At 47.1% G+C, this 22,212-nt stretch overlaps 2 protein-coding genes across 6 annotated transcripts in view; both read right to left on the bottom strand.

Moving 5' to 3' along the window:
• The window catches only part of RASGEF1C (RasGEF domain family member 1C), a 118,053-nt gene that overhangs the window by 29,001 nt on the left and 66,840 nt on the right, over positions 1 to 22,212 (bottom strand). For all 5 annotated transcript variants that reach the window (XM_048861798.2, XM_048861794.2, XM_075131266.1 and 2 more), the window contains 2 exons: positions 20,338 to 20,475; positions 2,979 to 3,191 (listed from right to left, as the gene is read on the bottom strand). In XM_048861798.2, coding sequence (XP_048717755.1) covers positions 2,979 to 3,191; positions 20,338 to 20,475 — 351 coding nt within the window. The remainder of the gene's footprint in view (positions 1 to 2,978; positions 3,192 to 20,337; positions 20,476 to 22,212) is intronic.
• On the bottom strand, positions 10,328 to 11,908 carry LOC142072942 (uncharacterized). Its single transcript, XM_075131267.1, has 2 exons — positions 11,275 to 11,908; positions 10,328 to 10,886 (listed from the first exon to the last, which is right to left on the bottom strand). The coding sequence occupies exons 1-2, from the start codon at positions 11,852 to 11,854 to the stop codon at positions 10,345 to 10,347; spliced, it is 1,122 nt and encodes a 373-aa protein (XP_074987368.1). The 5' UTR covers positions 11,855 to 11,908; the 3' UTR covers positions 10,328 to 10,344.

Here is a 22,212-nt window from a genome sequence, read left to right as displayed (position 1 = left end):
AGAGAGAGAGAGCAAGAGTAATCTCCAGAATCTCTTATTTTTGGCTTTGCAAGACTTCAGCTTTACTAGCCAAGTTTTGGCATCAGGTTGAAATGGGACTTTAATGAAGTGCTATGCAGCCAGCAAGTTCCCCACTTTAATTTTCATAAAAACAATCAATGTTACTGCAACAGAAACAGAGGAGTGATAAACAGGGGAGAATAAAATCATCTCACTACCTCCAGCCAACAGAATATAAATAGCTTGTGGTGGTGATAAACCACACTGAAGACCTGTCTGTATTGTTCATAAAACGGAGGGCTCATGACCTAGTGGCGAAGTCACTGGGCTGGGAGCCATTAGACCTGGGTTCTGTTCCTGGCTTTGCTGCTGACCTGCTGTGTAACTTTGGGTGAGTCACTGCCCCTCTCAGTATCTCCATTTCCCTGCCCATAAAAGGGGGATAAACAATGTGATCTCCAGTGATAAGTAAAAGCTAAGTACATATTGCTTTGGCCCTTACTACTACTGCGCTTGCTGAAGGGGGCCAAAGGTAGCCTGGTGCCCAAGCGTACTGACTGTATGCAAATGGAGGAAATATGGCAATGAAGATGCATGCACCTAAATACCAGGAGAGCATCATTCCAGTGTCAAAATTAGAAGTAAATAATGTATTGAACTGACAGCTAAAGGACTAGGGATGTCCAATAGCTATAAAACTCTGGCACATCCTCATACATCTCAACTCTCACTGCCTAGGAGGGACAGTTGTGTTCTTTTCCCCCCATCATGACTAAGTGTCACTAGAATGGCAAGAGGTGTTACAGGTTAAAAAAGAAGCTAGTGTTTGCGATCCTGCCTGCACAGGATATCAGTTTAGCTCCCCAAAGAATCAGGCTCCCTGACACAAGCTCAAAGGGAGCACAAAGTAATATTTGCTTGGCATTAGCTCTGCATGTTTGGTCGAAATGAGACATTTCACAGGGAAAGGATTTCATTTGGAAAGGAATGATCATTGCAAACGATGAGTGCTCCTGTCCTACAGCTAACAAAGCTTCTCCTTCTACACTGGAGAGAGCTACTTCCTACTGCCCCATAGCTTTGTCTCTGGGATTTGCTGTCTGTCAATACATTTCAAATGGATTTAGAAAGCATGAAGTAAGATGTGATATTTTACAGGAGTTGACATCGGCATCACAACTGATTATACCAAGGCTGGCTGCTACTAAGTTCTTAATGAACTGAGCCCTACAGGCCAAGTTCTGATCTTGGTTACATTCGTGTCACTCCCTTTGACTTGCACATGTGCCCAAGGTCACACTTTATCCAATATGTGGAAGTAGGATAGAACATTAGTTACATTAGCTACCTCTTGTTATTATCATGCCAATGTGGCCTAGTGGGTAGAGCACCAGACTGGGTCTCCGGAGACCTGGGTTCTAGTTCGAGCTCTTCTGTTGGCCTGTTGGGTGACCTTGGGCAAGTCACTTCCTCTCTGTGTGCCTCAGTTTCCTCATCTGTAAAATGGAAATAATGATACTGACCTCCTTTGTAAAGCTCTTTGAGTCTACTGATAAAAAGCTCTATAGAAGAGTGTGGCAGCCAGGCTGGAACACAATGGCCCTTGCCATGAGCTCAGTGTCAGCCTTTAAATGGTTAAACAATAAACTCAAAATCTGGCTGTAGGTGCCTTTAATTATTGAACAAACACAAATGGTAACTGCTTAGTCACAGTGCGTTATGACCCAGGCTTGTGAACTAGTACAGTGATTCTCAACCATGGATCACTGCAGTCCCATCATCTCATTTTAGAGTCAAGTTGTTCTGTGGGGAAAAAAACAAACAAACAAACCCTGCCACAAAAGGCTTCCGCAGTCTCTGGTGCTGTTTAGTTAGAGCTCCAGAAAGCTAGGAGGGCCAAAGTCACATATGCTGAAAACCAACCTTTTGGTTGGTGGATCCTATAGATGAAGCCTATAATTCATGGGTTTCCTTCCTAGAGATTCCTCTTGGAGGAGTAGAATATGGCCAACTGTGGGATTAGAAAACTTTCGAGTTCCATAATATTCCCCCCAACCCTTCATCCCTACACAGTTTCACCTTTTTTTTTTCTTTAAAGTTATTTTCCATTCAGGTGAACAGAGAAAAATAGGCTTAGGGCTCCAGAAGTGAACAGTGCCCTCCCAGGTTTAAGCTTAAGGGTATCAAGAGGTTTGAGGACAGATGCAGCGTTGTGGAGCAGCAGTGAGGTTATGATGCACCACCACATAATCTGATGCCCAAATAAATCTGTTAGTCTTTAAAGTGCCACCAGACTCCTGGGGTTTTTTTCACATAATCTTTGAAAGGAGGAGGTAGGACACCCATGCGGTGAACCTGACACTGCATGGGAGAGAAGGCTTCGGGTCACCCAACCACCTTGAAGAAACTGCCCCCGTCACCGCCAGAAGAGGGAGCAACAATCATCAAAAGTCTGCTGAGGAGTGGATTGGGTGGGGAGAAGGGAGACAGTAGGACTGGGTGGACGCACAGGTACCTGAAGTCTCATAAGTTCAGGTCTATGAAACTGAGGAAGGAAAAACACCAACAAACGAAGATGCTTGTGTAGCAGAAAATTGGGTCTGAGTAATGTAAAAGCTTGAATATGGAACAAAATTGGGATGAAAGAGGTCAGCCATTCCACAGCACCTTCCATTCAAGGGGCTCAAAGCACTTTGCAAATGGAACTGAACTAAATTCACTGGGAAGCAGATGAGCAAACTGAGGGAGAGGAAGAGGTTAAGTGACCTGCTCATAGTCACAGGACGATGCACATACCCTGCTTCTCAGTCCTCCGCTCTAATCCACTAACCATGCTTCTTCCTGCAGTATTGATACTGTTCTAACTATGCTGCAGCAGCGTATGTATTTCACTTGGGTTTTGACGACACAGCTACTGCTGGGCTTTAAAATGCCACCTTTGAAATCAAAGTTAGGAATTCCACATGTGTTGCACTTACCAATTCCACATGTGTTAGCTGCTGAGCCAGAGTGTAAGGGTCACTACAGACGGTCAGGATTTCTCTCTGAATTGACGGCGGTTTACTTTTAAAGGCAACCAGCTTGTCAGAGACAGCAGCATTGATCTTGACTATTCCTTCCTGCCCGTGGCTAAGGGTTGCAAGCTTCTGATTCAGGGCTTGCAAAAGCTGATTCATCCTTTTCCAGTAGGCCTGGAGAGGAAAAACAAAAACTAAGGAGGAGATAAACATACAAAAGCCACAGGCCTCGACAATGGTGTATTTTAATTTTCCTACCCCAAAATATCCATAAACTAGCACTGGGCTACCATCCGATTTTCACCAAGACGATTTCAGAACAGCCAGTCGACTTAATTATAGTTCTGCCCGCCAGCTCTGCACCACAGAATCAGCCTCCAGGCAGGTGTGCAAGCAAGCTGTGCTCCTTTGTGCCAGCCCAACCCATTGACCAGCGCCACCACAGACTGGTCAGCAAGGATGATAAAAGGATCAGGAAAGAGAGGTGGAGCCACTAAAGTGAGCAGCTCCAGATTTCGACCAATTGTAACAGACAGCAGAAGTTGGCCCTTAATTTCCATTTAGTAGTTGCCATGCCAAGGACTCTACTTCTTAGCGATGGCTTGTCATAATGAATATGGCTAATGCTATTCATAGCGCTCTACATCCCTCTGTTTTGCACAACGTCCCAACACAGTGGGGCTCGCTGCTTGCAATGGATGGCCATGTCAGGAAGGACGGAGCACTTCATAGATGTCAGCAGTTAATACACAAATAGTTCATTTCTTTAAGCAAAGCTTATATTATTGTATTCCTATCACAGCAACACACTCGGGAGGCATAGTCATTCCTGGGCAGCCTAGGCTGATGTCAGATGTGGTGCTACATGTCATACTGCAACCTAGAGGAGCTGGGGGTCACGAAAGAGGGGCTGGAATGCTCTTGGAACACACCCATGACTGACAGATGCAAATGCTGTAAAACTGAAACACCTGGGAAATGGTTTGATGGATTCTCTAGACAGAGATTTTCATTTAATAAGGCCAGGCCAGAATCGATGGGAACATTTCACAGCTGTGAAATGTTCCAAGGATGAAAGTCCATGGGAGCCGCTCAGCTTAGCTGCGTGTGGCCACACAAAGCTCTCCCCTCCCCTGCATCCTGAAGTACGGCAGAGCAGGGCAATGCTCCGTGGGCTCACCTTGCTGTTGTTTTAAGCATAAGTTATGCATGCACTCTCTGTTTGTTGATGGCAGCACATCCCCCAGCTGTGGTGGGCTGGTCCCTACTCACTTGCACACACCATGGGCACTTGTGGCTTATTAGCAACTATACCTCACAGCACATTCTGATGTGCTACAGAGGGATACTTATCTGGCTGCTTGTAAGAAGGAGAACCCCCTACTCCTCATCCAAATGGAGAAAATTTAGCCTACATATATTTTATATGTTACTGAGCTAACACAGTGCAGCTCTCTTTGTCCCCCTCTATGGCAAAACTAGGAATAGCAGTTTGAGTCTGCAATTGCCTCTGAGCTTTGATCCTTCAATTTAAGCAGTAAAACCGTGAGTTTCTAGACAGAGAGGCCCTGGGTTCAATCCTGCAGATGATTCATTCAAGGAGGTTGCTACATAAACATGATCTGGGATTTAAAGACCGCTTTGCAGTTCACTCACAGCTACACTGTAACCACCTGCAAACCTCCCAAACACATTCTAAGAACATCTCACATAGCAGTTTCCCCTTGGAAGAGACACAATCAATGTTTTGTATTCCTGGCGCTCACATTTTAAGTGGGCAATTCCTCAGGGCCCAGGCTCAGTAGGTGTGGTCCATGGTGCTCATTACTTCAAGGAATAAAATAAGGTGCTTACATCCACTCTGCTTTCACTACAATCAAGGTGAGAGGCTGCAAATCCCTAGCACATCTACAGCACTTCAAAGCCTGCCATAAGACTTTCATTATTTCTCTGTCAGTTAATGGCTTTTCTAACAGAAGGAAAGAGATACTGAGTTTGCTCATTCTGCTCATGTGAGTAGCCTACATCATTCAATGGACTGCAGCAAGTCAGGTGAACAGGATTTGGCTTTACTATTCCTTAATCAGTAGCTGGGGAGCATGAATCAGCATTCACGTCACACTCCCCATCAGTACCCAGCCCAGGCTGGGGAAGCTAATGATCCAACCAGCGGACCAAATTCAGGCCACGTGCCAGCTGAGGGCTGTTGCACATACGCTAGGAAGAATCAGTAGCTGATGAGCCTAGTATACTGTGAAGACCTTGAGGGGTGGGTAGGTAACTCTTGGAAATCGCTGGACACGCATTTTATTTCAAAATAATGCTGCTTAGGTATCACTGGGTTTTTTGCCTCTCTCTTCATTCTCTGGCCTTGTCTACACTACAAAGTAGTGTCAGCAAAAGTTATGCTGCTTTAGGCTATGTCTACACTGGCAATTGAGTGACAAAACTTTTGTTGTTCAGAGGTGCTAGCCACCCCAGCTCCCGAAAGACAAAAGTCTTGCCACGGCAAGTGTCAGTGTGAACACGCGTCCTGTCGACAACGCGAACGCCGCTCGTTGGGGGTGGAAGTATTCTGTCGGCACAAACAGCGGCTACGCTGCCCGACTTTCAGCAGCTGCGTCAACTTGGCCGTGTCACTAAAAGCTGTGTAGTGTAGACATAGCCTTAATTAAAGCGCTTTAATTAAAATCACTGTTGCATGTCCACAATAGCTCCTTGTGTCAGCAAAGCGCATCCATACTAGCAGCTCTTGCATCGACCCAGAGAGCTCAGCATGGTGGGCAGCTATCCCACTGTGCAACTGGCTGCCAGGTGCTTTGGGAAGGGTTTGCAATGCCTCATGGGGCAGGCACAGGGTCACATGATGCAGGTTTCTCAATCCCATCCTTCCGGGGAGCATCCTAGTAGATTGTCAGCGGCTTTTTCAAGTGAAGTGTGGCCGGGGGGGGGGGGGGGGGGGAAGAGGAGAATAGAGTGTCTGGGGTGGGGGGAGATGAACACCCCCCACACCTCAGCCCCCAGCTCTGCTCAGCACAGCAGTCTCTCCCGAAGCAGCCCGCTCTGCCTGCCTATGGTTCTGTGATTCCCTCTGAGTTCTCCCACAGCCTCTGCTGGGAGCAGCACCCTAAGCAACTCTAAAAAGAAAAGGAGGACTTGTAGCACCTTAGAGACTAACCAATTTATTTGAGCATGAGCTTTCGTGAGCTACAGCTCACTTCATCAGATAAGTGAGCTGTAGCTCACAAAAGCTCATGCTCAAATAAATTGGTTAGTCTCTAAGGTGCTACAAGTACTCCTTTTCTTTTTGCGAATACAGACTAGCACGGCTGTTACTCTGAAACCTAAGCAACTCTGTAAGCTCTCCTTGCTGAGGAATGTCAAAGCAGCCCAGCGGTTCCCCGGCTCCCTGCAGCAGCAATCGACCCCTGTGTTCCTCTTGCCGGGCAGAACAGGAGCATTCCACATTAATGCTTTGCTCTTTGTTCCCCAAAGGGAGCAACACACTCAGCTGTCAGACACTTCCTGGAGCTTTGAAAGGGGAGGGGTGCATGCCTGCAGGGCAGCAGAGATCAACTGAGGGTATGTCTACACTACGGAATAAGGTCGAATTTATAGAAGTCGGTTTTTTAGAAATCGGTTTTATAAATTCGAGTGTGTGTGTCCCCACAGTAAATGCTCTAAGTGCATTAAGTGCATTAACTCGGCGGAGCGCTTCCACAGTACCGAGGCAAGCGTCGACTTCCGGAGCGTTGCACTGTGGGTAGCTATCCCACAGTTCCCGCAGTCTCCGCTGCCCATTGGAATTCTGGGTTGAGATCCCAATGCCTGATGGGGCTAAAACATTGTCGCGGGTGGTTCTGGGTACATATCGTCAGCCTCCCGTTCCCTCCCTCCCCCCGTGAAAGCAAGGGCAGACAATCATTTCGCGCCTTTTTTCCTGAGTTACCTGTGCAGACGCCATACCATGGCAAGCATGGAGCCCGCTCAGGTAACCGTCACCCTATGTCTCCTGGGTGCTGGCAGACGCGGTACGGCATTGCTACACAGTAGCAGCAACCCCTTGCCTTGTGGCAGCAGACGGTACAGTACGACTGGTAGCCGTCATCGTCATGTCTGAGGTGCTCCTGGTCGCCTCTGTGAGGTCGATCAGGAGCGCCTGGGCAGACATGGGCACAGGGACTAAATTTGGAGTGACTTGACCAGGTCATTCTCTTTAGTCCTGCAGTCAGTCCTATTGAACCGTCTTATGGTGAGCGGGCAGGCGATACGGACTGCTAGCAGTCGTGCTGTACCATCTTCTGCCGAGCAGTCATGAGATGTGGATGGCATGCAGTCCGTCTGCTGCCAGCCAAAGATGTAAAAGATAGATGGAGTGGGTCAAAACAAGAAATAGACCAGATTTGTTTTGTACTCATTTGCTTCCCCCCCCTCCCCTGTCTAGGGGACTCATTCTTCTAGATCACACTGCAGTCAAGGTGCAGCGAGGTAAATCTAGCCATGTATCAATCAGAGGCCAGGCTAACCTTCTTGCTCCAATAAGGACAATAACTTAGGTGCACCATTTCTTATTGGAACCCTCTGTGAAGTCCTGCCTGAAATACTCCTTGATGTAAAGCCACCCCCTTTGTTGATTTTAGCTCCCTGAAGCCAACCCTGTAAGCGCCCCTCCCAGCGTCAGAGCAATGGCAAACAATCGGGCATCTGAGAGTGCTGTCCAGAGCAGTCACAATGGAGCGCTCTGATGGGGCTAAAACATTGTCGCGGGTGGTTCTGGGTACGTGTCGTCAGGCCCCCGTTCCCTCCCTCCCTCCGTGAAAGCAAGGGCAGACAATCATTTCGCGCCTTTTTTCCTGAGTTACCTGTGCAGACGCCATACCACAGCAAGCATGGAGCCCGCTCAGGTAACCGTCACCCTATGTCTCCTGGGTGCTGGCAGACGCGGTACGGCTTTGCTGCACAGTAGCAGCAACCCCTTGCCTTCTGGCAGCAGACGGTGCAATACGATTGGTAGTCGTCCTCATCGTGTCCGAGGTGCTCCTGGCCGCGTCGGCTGGGAGCGCCTGGGCAGACATGGGCGCAGGGACTAAATTTGGAGTGACTTGACCAGGTCATTCTCTTTAGTCCTGCAGTCAGTCCTATTGAACCGTCTTATGGTGAGCAGGCAGGCGATACGGACTGCTAGCAGTCGTACTGTACCATCTTCTGCCAGGCAGGCAAGAGATGAGGATTGCTAGCAGTCGTATTGCACCATCTTCTGCCAGGCAGGCAAGAGATGGGGATGGCTAGCAGGCGTACTGTACCATCTTCTGCCAAGCAGCCATGAGATGTGGATGGCATGCAGTCCTTCTGCACCGTCTGCTGCCAGCCAAAGATGTAAAAGATAGATGGAGTGGGTCAAAACAAGAAATAGACCAGATTTGTTTTGTACTCATTTGCCTCCTCCCCTGTCTAGGGGACTCATTCCTCTAGGTCACACTGCAGTCACTCACAGAGAAGGTGCAGCGAGGTAAATCTAGCCATGTATCAATCAGAGGCCAGGCTAACCTCCTTGTTCCAATAACAACGATAACTTAGGTGCACCATTTCTTATTGGAACCCTCCGTGCAGTCCTGCCTGAAATACTCCTTGATGTACAGGCACCCCCTTTGTTGATTTTAGCTCCCTGAAGCCAACCCTGTAAGCCGTGTCGTCAGTCGCCCCTCCCTCCGTCAGAGCAACGGCAGACAATCGTTCCGCGCCTTTTTTCTGTGCGGACGCCATACCACGGCAAGCATGGAGCCCGCTCAGCTCACTTTGGCAATTAGGAGCACATTAACCACCACACGCATTATTCAGCAGTATATGCAGCACCAGAACATGGCAACGCGATACCGGGCGAGGAGGCGACGTCAGCGCGGTCCCGTGAGTGATCAGGACATGGACACAGATTTCTCTGAAAGCATGGGCCCTGACAATGCATGCATCATGGTGCTAATGGGGCAGGTTCATGCTGTGGAACGCCGATTCTGGGCTCGGGAAACAAGCACAGACTGGTGGGACCGCATAGTGTTGCAGGTCTGGGACGATTCCCAGTGGCTACGAAACTTTCGCATGCGTAAGGGCACTTTCATGGAACTTTGTGACTTGCTTTCCCCTGTCCTGAAGCGCATGAATACCAAGATGAGAGCAGCCCTCACAGTTGAGAAGCGAGTGGCGATAGCCCTGTGGAAGCTTGCAACGCCAGACAGCTACCGGTCAGTTGGGAATCAATTTGGAGTGGGCAAATCTACTGTGGGGGCTGCTGTGATGCAAGTAGCCCACGCAATCAAAGATCTGCTGATATCAAGGGTAGTGACCCTGGGAAATGTGCAGGTCATAGTGGATGGCTTTGCTGCAATGGGATTCCCTAACTGTGGTGGGGCTATAGATGGAACCCATATCCCTATCTTGGCACCGGAGCACCAAGCCGCCGAGTACATAAACCGCAAGGGGTACTTTTCGATAGTGCTGCAAGCTCTGGTGGATCACAAGGGACGTTTCACCAACATCAACGTGGGATGGCCGGGAAAGGTGCATGATGCTCGCATCTTCAGGAACTCTGGTCTGTTTCAAAAGCTGCAGGAAGGGACTTTATTCCCAGACCAGAAAATAACTGTTGGGGATGTTGAAATGCCTATATGTATCCTTGGGGACCCAGCCTACCCCTTAATGCCATGGCTCATGAAGCCGTACACAGGCAGCCTGGACAGTGGTCAGGAGCTGTTCAACTACAGGCTGAGCAAGTGCAGAATGGTGGTAGAATGTGCATTTGGACGTTTAAAGGCGCGCTGGCGCAGTTTATTGACTCGCTTAGACCTCAGCGAAACCAATATTCCCACTGTTATTACTGCTTGCTGTGTGCTCCACAATATCTGTGAGAGTAAGGGGGAGACGTTTATGGCGGGGTGGGAGGTTGAGGCAAATCGCCTGGCTGCTGGTTACGCGCAGCCAGACACCAGGGCGGTTAGAAGAGCACAGGAGGGCGCGGTACGCATCAGAGAAGCTTTGAAAAACAGTTTCATGACTGGCCAGGCTACGGTGTAAAAGTTCTGTTTGTTTCTCCTTGATGAACCCCCCCGCCCCTTGGTTCACTCTACTTCCCTGTAAGCTAACCACCCTCCCCTCCTCCCTTTAATCATTGCTTGCAGAGCCAATAAAGTCATTGCTGCTTCACAGTCATGCATTCGTTATTCATTCATCACACAAATAGGGGGATGACTACCAAGGTATCCCAGGAGGGGTGGTGGAGGAGGGAAGGAAAATGCCACACAGCACTTTAAGCACAGCACTTTAAAAGTTTACAACTTTAAAATTTATTGAATGACAGCCTTCTTTTTTTTGGGCAATCCTCTGTGGGGGAGTGGCTGGTTGGCCGGAGGCCTCCCCACCGTGTTCTTGGGCGTCTGGGTGTGGAGGCTATGGAACTTGGGGAGGAGGGCGGTTGGTTACAGAGGGGCTGCAGTGGCAGTCTGTGCTCCAGCTGCCTTTGCTGCAGCTCAACCATACACTGGAGCATACTGGTTTGGTCCTGCAGCAGCCTCAGCATTGAATCCTGCCTCCTCTCATCACGCTGCCGCCACCTTTGAGCTTCAGCCCTGTCTTCAGCCCGCCACTTACTCTCTTCAGCCCGCCACTTACTCTCTTCAGCCCTCCACCTCTCCTCCCGGTCATTTTGTGCTTTCCTGCACTCTGACATTATTTGCCTCCACGCATTCGTCTGTGCTCTGTCAGTGTGGGAGGACAGCATGAGCTCGGAGAACATTTCATCGCGAGTGCGTTTTTTTTTCTTTCTAAGCTTCACTAGCCTCTGGGAAGGAGAAGATCCTGTGATCATTGAAACACATGCAGCTGGTGGAGAAAAAAAAAGGGACAGCGGTATTTAAAAAGACACATTTTATAAAACAGTGGCTACACTCTTTCAGGGTAAACCTTGAAAGTTAACATTACATACATAGCACATGTGCTTTCGTTACAAGGTCGCATTTTGCCTCCTCCCACCGCGTGAACGGATTTTGGTTGAATGCCAGCAAACATACACTGCAATGCTTTGTTCTACAGTGATTCCCCAGTACGTGTTGCTGGCCTGGAGTGGTAAAGTGTCCTACCATGAAGGACGAAATAAGGCTGCCCTCCCCAGAAACCTTTTGCAAAGGCAGAACCGCAAATGCCAGGGCAAAGTAATCCTTTCACATGCTTGCTTTTAAACCATGTATAGCATTTTAAAAGGTACACTCACCAGAGGTCCCTTCTCCGCCTGCTGAGTCCAGGAGGCAGCCTTGGGTGGGTTCGGGGGGTACTGGCTCCAGGTCTAGGGTGAGAAACAGTTCCTGGCTGTCGGGAAAACCGGTTTCTCCGCTTGCTTGCTGTGAGCTATCTACAACCTCCTCCTCATCATCTTCTTCGTCCCCAAAACCTACTTCTGTATTGCCTCCATCTCCATTGAAGGAGTCAAACAACACGGCTGGGGTAGTGGTGGCTGAACCCCCTAAAATGGCATGCAGCTCATCATAGAAGCGGCATGTTTGGGGCTCTGACCCAGAGCGGCCGTTCGCCTCTCTGGTTTTCTGGTAGGCTTGCCTCAGCTCCTTCAGTTTCACGCGGCACTGCTTCGGGTCCCTGTTATGGCCTCTGTCCTTCATGCCCTGGGAGATTTTCAGAAAGGTTTTGGCATTTCGAAAACTGGAACGGAGTTCTGATAGCACGGATTCCTCTCCCCAAACAGCGATCAGATCCCGTACCTCCCGTTCAGTCCATGCTGGAGCTCTTTTGCGATTCTGGGACTCCATCATGGTCACCTCTGCTGATGAGCTCTGCATGGTCACCTGCAGCTTGCCACGCTGGCCAAACAGGAAATGAGATTCAAAAGTTCGCGGTTCTTTTCCTGTCTACCTGGCCAGTGCATCTGAGTTGAGAGCGCTGTCCAGAGCGGTCAGAATGGAGCACTCTGGGATAGCTCCCGGAGGCCAATACCATCGAATTGTGTCCACAGTACCCCAAATTCGAGCCGGCAAGGTCGATTTAAGCGCTAATCCACTTGTCAGGGGTGGAGTAAGGAAATCGATTTTAAGAGCCCTTTAAGTCGAAATAAAGGGCTTCATTGTGTGGACGGGTGCAGGTTTAAATCGATTTAACGCTGCTAAATTCGATCTAAAGTCCTAGTGTAGACCAGGGCACAGTGAGCAGAGCGGTCATGGCAGGCATTGTGGGATACTGGTGAAAGCCAGTTCTGTCGACAAAACTAACAGCGGTGTCTACACTGATGCGTTGTCAGTTTAACTTTTCGGCAAAAAGCTTTATGCTTCTCGTTGAGGTGGTTTGGTTTTGTCGGCAAAACAGCAGAGTTTTGCCACCAATAGTAGCTTTGTAGTGTGGACACCTCCCCTGTTTTGCCGGCAAAAGGCAGCTTTTGCTAACAAAACTTTGTAGTGTTTACAAGGCCTTTCAGAGTAACAGCCATGTTAGTCTGTATTCGCAAAAAGAAAAGGAGTACTTGTGGCACCTTAGAGACTAACCAATTTATTTGAGCATGAGCTTTCGTATGCATCCGATGAAGTGAGCTGTAGCTCACGAAAGCTCATGCTCAAATAAATTGGTTAGTCTCTAAGGTGCCACAAGTACTCCTTTTCTTTTTACAAGGCCTTTGTTACTAAGGCTACTTCTATGAAAACAAGAACCTTTGTTTCGTTAGATAACAAAGATTTTTCCAGCATGCTGCTTACTGGCTCTGATGCAAGAGAGCTCACCAAACTTCTCTCTCATATGTCACCAGGTGCCCAGAAGGCAGAGCTTTTGGTTACCGCAGACTGGGCTGGCTCTGGAGCAGTGAAGGGTGTCTGAACACTTTCTGTGGTTTATGCCCATATGGGCTTGCACACGTCTCTGCTGGTTTTGAATCTCAGTGAATAGATCTGGTTGAAAAATGGGTTTCTCTCTCCCTGCAGAAAATGTTGATTTTTCAGTAGAAATTCAAATACCAAGACATTTTGGCTGGAAATCAAAATATTTCCATTTTTGACTGAAGTATTTTGGTTTTGGGGCATTTGTTTTTCAGAAAGAAAAAGTCTACAGAAAGCAGACAATTTTTGGAAAAATGTTTCACTCAGTTGAAAATCCAATTTTCCATTAAAATAAAATGTTTTGACAAAAATTTTATGTATCCTACCTCTAGGATAACCAATTCCTGACTGTTTTTATGCAAAGCAATAAACCAACCCAGCATTGCTTGAACAATTCAGGAACATTAGCAAACCTTTTCACAAACCTTGGTCTACATTTGTAGTTTCCCCGCTTTTGTAGTGAACATTTCACACAGATGTAGAAATAGGCCACAGAAAACAAAGATTCATATAAATGTCCCAGATAATATATAAAGAAGAGAGTGACACTGAACATACATAAGCAGGAATATTTCTAAATAAAATTTCTCCAAGAAACTCATTGAAAAAAGAGAGTTACACTCATTTTGCTCAGTGCATTTCCTTGTATTTGTGAACTGCCTTATAGCTTTTGCCATCACAGAAGGATTTCCAGCCTTGTTTAAACTGTAATCAGCAACTGAAAATAACGTTTTAAATTAGATTCAACACTATATTTTGGAATACTCCTGCTGGTAAACATCTTGCCACAAAGTGACACTTGATGATATGGGAGCTAAGTGCTAGAGTAGAGAGCATGCCATCCTACGCTGCTTTGCTGCTAGCTTAACAATTAAAAGAAGAGTGCTATTGTTTAATATTTAAACAAAATGTTTAATTCTTAACCAGGAATCTTCAGAAGACAGAGCCCCGCAGGTGGCTCAGGAGCTCAAAATTTTAATTAAAACTTCTCTCTCTAAATGCAAATCACAACACATGGCAAGCAACCATTCTCAGCATGTGTACCTTTATGAACACTACACAGAGCCCTTAGACACCAGACTGTACAAAGGACAGGAGAATATCCTGTAGGGGAAAATCCTGCAGTAGCCTAAGGGAATGGACTCGATGACCTAATAGCTCCTTTCCATCTCCGATTTCTGAGATTCATAGTGCTGGCAGCTTTCTTTCAAACAAGCACAACCAACAGCACGGTGCCTCTTTCATGCTGTTGCTCCAAAAGGAAATTTGCATCTGTAGGATGGGAGTTCTTCCTTAAGTTAATTACAGCGTTTGTTCAGGCGTAATCTCTTGCAATTACAGCTCACATTAATATTTGAAACAACAATGATTTGGGCCAGATTCAGAGATGCACTGAGCTCCCCCGGGACACGTCCCAGCTCCCAGCAAAGGGAACGGGAGGTGCAGGGGCTCAGAAGTTACAGGCATACAGCAACTGTTCGGGGCTGGGCCTTTCATTTATGTGGCAAAGAAGTAAAAGTTTATATGCCAAAGGCTAATCTCTCTAGTGTTTTTAGCTCTTTTTCAGCACTGCTGCTTAAAATAAAGTATCAATTTTTAATTAGATGTCTTGCAGCAGAAAACTCGTCTGTTCCTAGCCTCCCTCCTGTTCCTTCCTTTCCAAATTACTCTACTATATGACGTTGACATATTTCCGGCAGCTTCTTCCTTCGACTACAAAAGATCGGTGGACACAAATCCCCTTCTTAGTCAACTGGCAGGAGAGTGGAGTAAACTGTTTAACTATCTGCAGAAGCCCTCCTCTCCCCTTAGTCAGATAGGAACAACTCCAATGCTCGGAAAGAGGAGCTGCACAGGTACAACACAGGAATCAGAGTGCTCCCAATAATAATAATAATAAGCAACATAGTGTAGCAGTGGCTACTCCACATGCTTCACTGCAAAGCTCATGGCCTAGTCAACGACTCCTGCTGACCTTCAGCACGTATCTTTCACTGCTGGTGCCTGGAGAGCAAGAGACGGGATGGGGGCAGGATGGAATGGAGGGCTGCGTGTCAGGGCCAGAGAGGACGTATGCTGCATGTTGGACTCCAAAACTGGTTATGATGTAGCAATTTGGGAGTCTACCGTTAACTTCACTCCCAGACCAAGCGTCCACCTGGGCTGTGAGGCACGCTCCCAGCGGCAGTCCTCAATGTGGCCTGCAGTGATCAAACCTGGAAATCCCATTCAGAGCATGGAAGGCTTTTCCCACTATATTGGAATCAGGCAGGGCGAATGCGGTCCCTTTAAACTGAGCCTAAAACATGTAGGGTAATGTCAACCTTGGATTTTTACCTGGACTCACTAGAAATGCTTAGAAATAGGAGTTATTTCCATTGTGTATTGAGTTTGAACTCCTGTGGAAGAGACAGGCTTTTTGTAAAAGGGTCCTGTTGCAGGTAACAGCAGGTGGTTGAATGGAGGCCAGCTGCCTTAGAGATCTTCCTACAACTGCTGCAAATCTTAAAGACGTGTTAATTATTCCAGCCCAGAACATTCATGAACATCTGACTCTGATTTAAGATGTGACAGTTCTCTCCATAACATGGCTCTTCATTTGCCATTCAGAATCAGTCTCTCCCATTCATGTATTTCAGGTACGGGGTCTGATTCTCCTCTCCCAGGTGACTTGCACAGGGATAATTCCAGGATGTAAGTGACAGCAGACTCTGTGCCTCAAAATGATATGTCCCTGCTCCGTTCAGAATAAGCTTATCACTCAGTATTGTAAGTGCAGATCTCAAAGTACAGTCACAATTTACTGCTGCCCGAGCTTTAAATGTTATTTTCTTGCAATGGCATGTTCCTAAGACATTTTCCCTCCACAGAGAAGGGAGGAGAAAGGATTCCCACATCTGTTGGGCCCAGCCCTAATCTCAGAGTGGTCAGTGGGAAAACTTTCAGTGACCACAGCGGGAGCAGATTCTGGCCAATTATGGCTAAAAACAAAGGGAAAGCTCCCCTTTGCAGAAACAATGTTAGAAACCCCTCCTGACCCCAACACAGTCCTCACCCATGCCCATCCCTCTCCTCTGGCATAAGTACACTGGCATGCGAGTGCTGAACAAACTGATACTGAAGTATAACAGTCCAGAACACCTAATGAGCCAGATCCCCAGCTAGTGTAAACGGGCACAGCTTCACTCCAGTCAATGTGCCTGTTTGCACTAGCTGAGGATCTGGCCCAGATAGTGTATTTCTGTCTGCATCCCTCCAGGTTGCTGAAGATTGTCTCTATTAGCTAAGGGGGAATCTCCATTAGTTTTAAGGGAAGGAGGGGTCCTATCCTGTCTGTAGCCTGCAGTCAACAATAAGACTGACACTAAGACCTGTCTCCACTCTGCTCCTGACCGTGCACCGTTACATGACGTCTCACACCTTCTGATGCAGGTAAGCTGAACACTATGCAATTTATTCTGTGGGGATCTTTGTCCTCTCCAATCGCATGGGTATTAAAGACCCCAAAGCAATTTTTGTAAGGTCAGGGGGTTTCCCCAGTGTCCTTGGCCAAAATTTCCCTGCACTCTACGTGCAGCACACTGTTCCCAGGCTGGGGTATGCACTCCACCCCGGAGATGGCTGCATTTCAATAGAGCGGTATCATTTATGAGACACACTGCCAGCTTTGGGCTGTTAACATGTACATTGCAATTTATAAGTAGCAGTAAAAAACGGTCAGTCTGGCTAGAGGTTTATTTGTGAAAGCAGAGACAAAGGAGGAGGAAATCTGTGAGAGACTCCCGGCCCAAACTGTGCCATTGGGCTGGGTGAGGTTCCAGCAAAACTGGCCACAGGACCAGCCCAGATACCCAGTGCTGCCTGGGGTGTCTCCTTCATGGGGGCGGGTCATGATCATGTATGGGGAGGCCTTTATGGGAGCAGTGTGTCCCTGGTACTCCCCCTGTGCTCCCTTGCATCCAGGCTCCATTCAACAATCACGCAGTCCCCCACCCCCACTCTCTTCTCCTGGCATTTTATTTATGGTGGCCTCCTGGCCAGCCAAACCAGGGTAGCGATGCCAGTGTACAACCAGCCAGTGCATTGTCAGTGGCTATGCCAGCCCAGCCCAACAGCAGCTGCTTCCATTTCTCTCCTGTTTCATGTGGATGGAAGAGGCATATTTCCTTTCCTTTCTCTTTCAATCCTACAGTTTTGTTTTGTTTTTTTAACTGGACTGCCCACATCTGTGGCCTAAAGCCTAGAATGAGCCTGGATGCAGCCAATGGACATTGAACTTCTCCACATCCCATGGTTAACCTAGCAGTAATTAAAGACTCTCAATGCACTATTAGCCCTTTTCCTTATCATCTGCATGGGCTTTGTGCTATTTTTAATATTACTTGGCTTCTGAATTTATTTCAAGGCCAGACCCCTGAATCTGAATTCAAGTCCCACAGGCATACCATCTCTCCACTGCTCTGTTCCACTCTGCTATGTATAAAGTTAATGGGTTTTAAAGGCCAGAAGGGACCACTATGATCATCTAGTCTGGCTTCCAGCATAATAGACCACAAGTTGCTGTGTTCAGTTAAGAAGTGCCACTTTCTGCCCCCCAAAGAGGCTGCATTTCACCAAACAGTTGTAAAGCATCTGGGAAATACTTCAGGTTGTATTACCAGTCACATACAGGCTTTTATATTCCAGGTCACGTAATGCAACTCTCATAAAAGACGTTGTTTGGTTTTAGGCTTTAATTTCCTCCCCAGAAGCATATGCATTTGCAAATGACTTAGAAACAGCAGGTTCACTGTTTATTGCAACTAATTCCTGTACCAGATAAAATCCAGAGGTTAATGCTACCTTCATTTGCAGTCAGCATTTTACTTCACAGGAACCTCTGTGTTTCACATCTCGGATTAATATTCAGTACAATGCAGTAGATTTAGCATGTGATCACCACTTACAGCCAAGCGCAAGTGGATTTAGGAGCACGACTCCCATTAATATCAACTGACTACATCTAGGGCATCATGCTGACTATCTATGGTCTTACAATTAGCATCTTCTCAGGCCAGTGTATCTAGTGTGATGCGGTGCAATTGCAATAGCCAGGGTGAAGCTTAGAAGAAGCGAGCACACCCCATTTGTAATTACACCACACACCATTTGTAATTACATTCAAGTACTGTTGTTAATCAGCATAAGGAATAAACTTTGCAGGCAAACTAAGGACCCAGCTCCTGCAGTTCTTATGCAAAACTCCCATGGAGATCAATGGGGAATTTTATGGGAGTAGCATTTACAGAATCAGGTCCCCAGTGAAAAGAGAGGCCCTTATCCAGACATTTTTTGAAGACGTGTCAGTGGGGAGGAAGGTCTGTGAAGATTATCCCAGGTGTGGATCTGTGGCTGCTTCTTTCCCGAGGAATTAAATTTTTCGGTGTACGTGGCACTTTAATTGCTATAACCCCAGGGTTATCCGCCGGCCCCTGGGGTGACAAAGCTAATTAACGCTAAGGCTGGCAGTGGCAGCGCTGAGGTATTTTCCATACTGCCTCACACGGCTAGGTTGCATGCCACCTGTGAAGGCACAAATTGAATTTTTCAAACCACATTTGCATTTTCAGTCCCCTCTGCCGGGGGATCCTCAGAGGGGAGCTTCCAGTGCCTGTGCTGGATCAGAGACAGGCATTCATATGTTTTGGGTGCTCCGGGGGCGGGGGGGTTAGGGGTTAAACAGAAAAATGGTTCCTGATTCTGAGAGGCAGCCTGGGCTAGAGAGCGGGGGAGGGTGTGGATGGAGCGGGGGGGGGGGGTGTTGGATGGGGCAGGAGTCCCGGGGGTGCCGTCAGGGGGCGAGAAGCAAGGAGGGGGCGGGGGCGCAGCCTCCCCTAACCGGCCCTCCATACAATTTCTGAAACCCAGTGTGGCCCACAAGCCAGAAAGTTTGCCTGCCCCTGAGTTAGACCCTGAGCATGTGAGCAAGAATCAGCTAGCACCTGAAAGAGAGGATGCTTGGGCAGGGTGGGCCAGGTGGCACCATTGTCTCATCTCCAGCCATGGTCATCCTGGTGCTTCACAGGAAGGAGATTTACAGAAAAAAAACCCAACAGAATACACCGGGAGAAAAACTTGCTTCCCGATCCAGCTGAAATCCTGAAGTATGAGCTATAGGAATACACAACATAAACCGGAAGTGAGCTGCAGGGCTGTTGAGCCCTGCTCCTACCATCACAAGCATCCCTATCATACAATCACCATCATAGGTTTGTCACTAGGCCATGCCCTCTCCCTGGCCAGCAGTGCTCAGATTTCAGGTGGCACTGGTCCTTTACCAGCTCACTCCTAGAAAAAGGGAAATGTAGGCTCTGTGCCCCAGTTCACACCAGCTTCTGCCAGCATAACTCAGGTGTGAATCTGGCCTGATAAGTGCTAGGTATCATTCAGATTTTGTCACTTTCAGAGGAGCCCCTTTCAGCTCATTTTCCAGTGTTTAAAATCTCCCCCAAGCCACTCTATCGAGCCAATAAGGGGGATCCCTAAAACACTGTCCAACCCTTGATGGTTTTATACTGAGCCTTAATTTTTATGGCCTAAAGTGAACAAGATACAAAATGAGCTAACATTCTGGCCCATTGACCTTTTGGTCTTCATTGTGAATCCCAGTGACATTAGTCAGGCCATGATCTGAATCTGATGTTCTGTATTGGTTCTGTTTCTGGATCCTGCCTCCGCAATATTAATCAGCTCAATGATGAAATCTCTGAACCAAAACCCCACTGGGTTTGCTAGTGAAAGAAGATGACAAAAAGGCAAAGTTTGCAGCCTATAGGGGCAGACACAGAGGGGATAGCAGAGAGATGGAAAATGAGGAATATGGGAGAGGGTACAAGGAAATAAGACTGGAGAGGAACATGGAAAAAAGGGAAGGGGAGACAGAAAGAGAATCAGGAGGCAGAGTATGACTGTAAATGACCCCACGTGGCTCTATGAAGACTCATCTTCTCTGGGTTAATTAGCTTTACTTCAAACAACCAAGGATTTTATTTAGCCATATAAAATCACTGAAGATGATCTATCCCACATATGTTGCATTAAATACATTTGCATGTTCCATTAGTCACTGCTTGGGTAGGAAGGATGGTCTAGTTCGGGCAATGGACTTCTCTACTAGCAGCAGCCTCAAGAGACCCAGGTTCCCAATCTGCGCCTCAGTTCCCAATCTGTAAAATGGGGATAATGCTTCCCTACTTCAAAGGGATGTGGTCAGGACAAAAGCCATTAATGACTGTGGGGTGCCTATTCTATGGCTATATGAGTACCTAGATAGACAGACAGACATTGATTTCAATAGATCTACTATGGGTTTTACCAGCAAAACAGAGCAGAATCTGGGTTCCCTCGTAAAAGTCTTCAGCAATAGGAACAGATCAGATCAGTGTCCCCTGTGGATGCAAGTTCTTGAGAAATCTCATCCTCACCTCGTCACACGGGGCTATCCTGTCAATCATGTCTTTCAAATGGCCAATCATCCGCTCTTCCTGAAAATCATAGGGGAAAGTTTCTGTCCATTCTGTCAACAACTGTAGGAGTTTAGGCCCAAATTTTCTGATCCGCGCCTGGAACAGAGACAAGAGTAATAGATACTGATTGAAAGCACATTCAACAAAGTTCTGATAAATGCCTGCTGAACTGAGTTTGGGGCCAGATTTTCAAGGAAGGCACTTATGGTTGCACCAGCAAAATCTGCTCATATGCAAACAAGTAATCTGGTGCACAAATGACACATTTCTGATGCAAAATATACACATGCCTCTCTGCATGCACAACTGTCTGTTATACATGCAGATTTATGTATTTTGCACATGCAATTGCCTGTTTGTGATTGGATGGACACATTTTGTTGGTGCAACTGTGATACCTTATTTTAAAAGATCTGACCTTTTTAAAAAATGTACATACATACATTCCTCCCCTACCTCCCCCTCCCATACTGCAATCATTTGGCTGGGGAAAAAAATGGTTGCAAAGTGTTTCTTGAGTCAACAAACAGATGATTCTTTTGCTTCTTTGCTTTCTGGTAAGATACAACACAGTTAATTTGGCAGCTTTACTGCATCTCCGATTACTGATAATGCTGTCCACTTCTCATGGAATAAGCCATCAGGAAGGAGGGCTGGGCAAGACAAAGAACACAAACTCATATCATATGGACCTGCAGCCAATTCTGAGCGGGTCTAGATGTATCTGATTATGCGACTGTCAGATGAGTTTGGGGATATTGGTGGGGGAGAACGTCAGTGCAACAGCTTTTAATGCATGTTGCTTCCAAAGTTTTATATTTCCATAATTCAAGACAACAGGCAGAGCAAATTGCTCTAAACCAGTGATTCTCAACCAGAGGTACGCTTACCCTGGGGATACATCAGCTCACCTAGAGGATATCTGCCTACTTTTACAACAGGCGACATAAAAAGCAGTAGGAATGTCAGTACAAACTAAAATTTCATACAGACAAGGAATGACTTGTTTATACGGCTCTATATACTATACGCTGAAATGTAAATACAATATGTATATTCCCATTGATTTATTTTATAATTATAGGGTAAGAATGAGAAAGGCAGCCATTTGTCAGTAATAAGGTGCTGTGATACTTTTGTATTTTTATGTCAGATTTTGTAAGCAAGTCGTTTTTAAGTGAGGAGGAACTTGGGGATCCGCAAGACAAATCCGACTCTTGAAGGGGATGGAGTCGGCTGGAAAGGTGCAGAGCCACCGCTGTAAACAGCAGCTACACTTTTATTTACAGAAAACCTGGACCAAACCCAACAGCTCGCCTCGGGAGCATGCAGCAGGGAAACGAACGTGCACCCTGTAATCAGGGAAAATTAGAGAGTTCTGCTCCACAGCCTTCTGCTTTCTGAAGAAGTTGGTTAAAATGCGTATTTCAGCTTCCCGCCAACAACAGGTTTCAATGTACCACAGCTCTATCAATAGTCACTGCCAGCTAGCATTAGCAGACACATGCTCAAGTACCAGCAAGTGGCTATTATGGAGAAGGCTCTGGTGGGAATTGCAAGGATTTGGGAGTATTTTTTGGTCCAGCTGGGTAAACTGATGCTTACTAAGTTTACAGACTGAAGGAGAGACGTTTATGCTGGTCACAGGACATGACTCAAGAGAGTATTTGCTACTGAGGCTGGGTGGAAAGGATGCTCATAAGCAGGTCTTCCCAAAATTTGAAAGCTTAGCCCCCACCCTAGGGAAATCAAATCAACGGGGCCCCCTTTCCCTGCACCAGGCCTACCCAAAATGAGCTCCCTCTCAAGGTAGATGGGGTAGATCTTCATAAT

The sequence above is a fragment of the Caretta caretta genome, chromosome 8 (genome assembly GCF_965140235.1).
Source record: "Caretta caretta isolate rCarCar2 chromosome 8, rCarCar1.hap1, whole genome shotgun sequence".
Lineage (NCBI taxonomy): Eukaryota > Metazoa > Chordata > Testudines > Cheloniidae > Caretta > Caretta caretta.
This window is presented reverse-complemented; position numbering and strand designations above follow the sequence as displayed.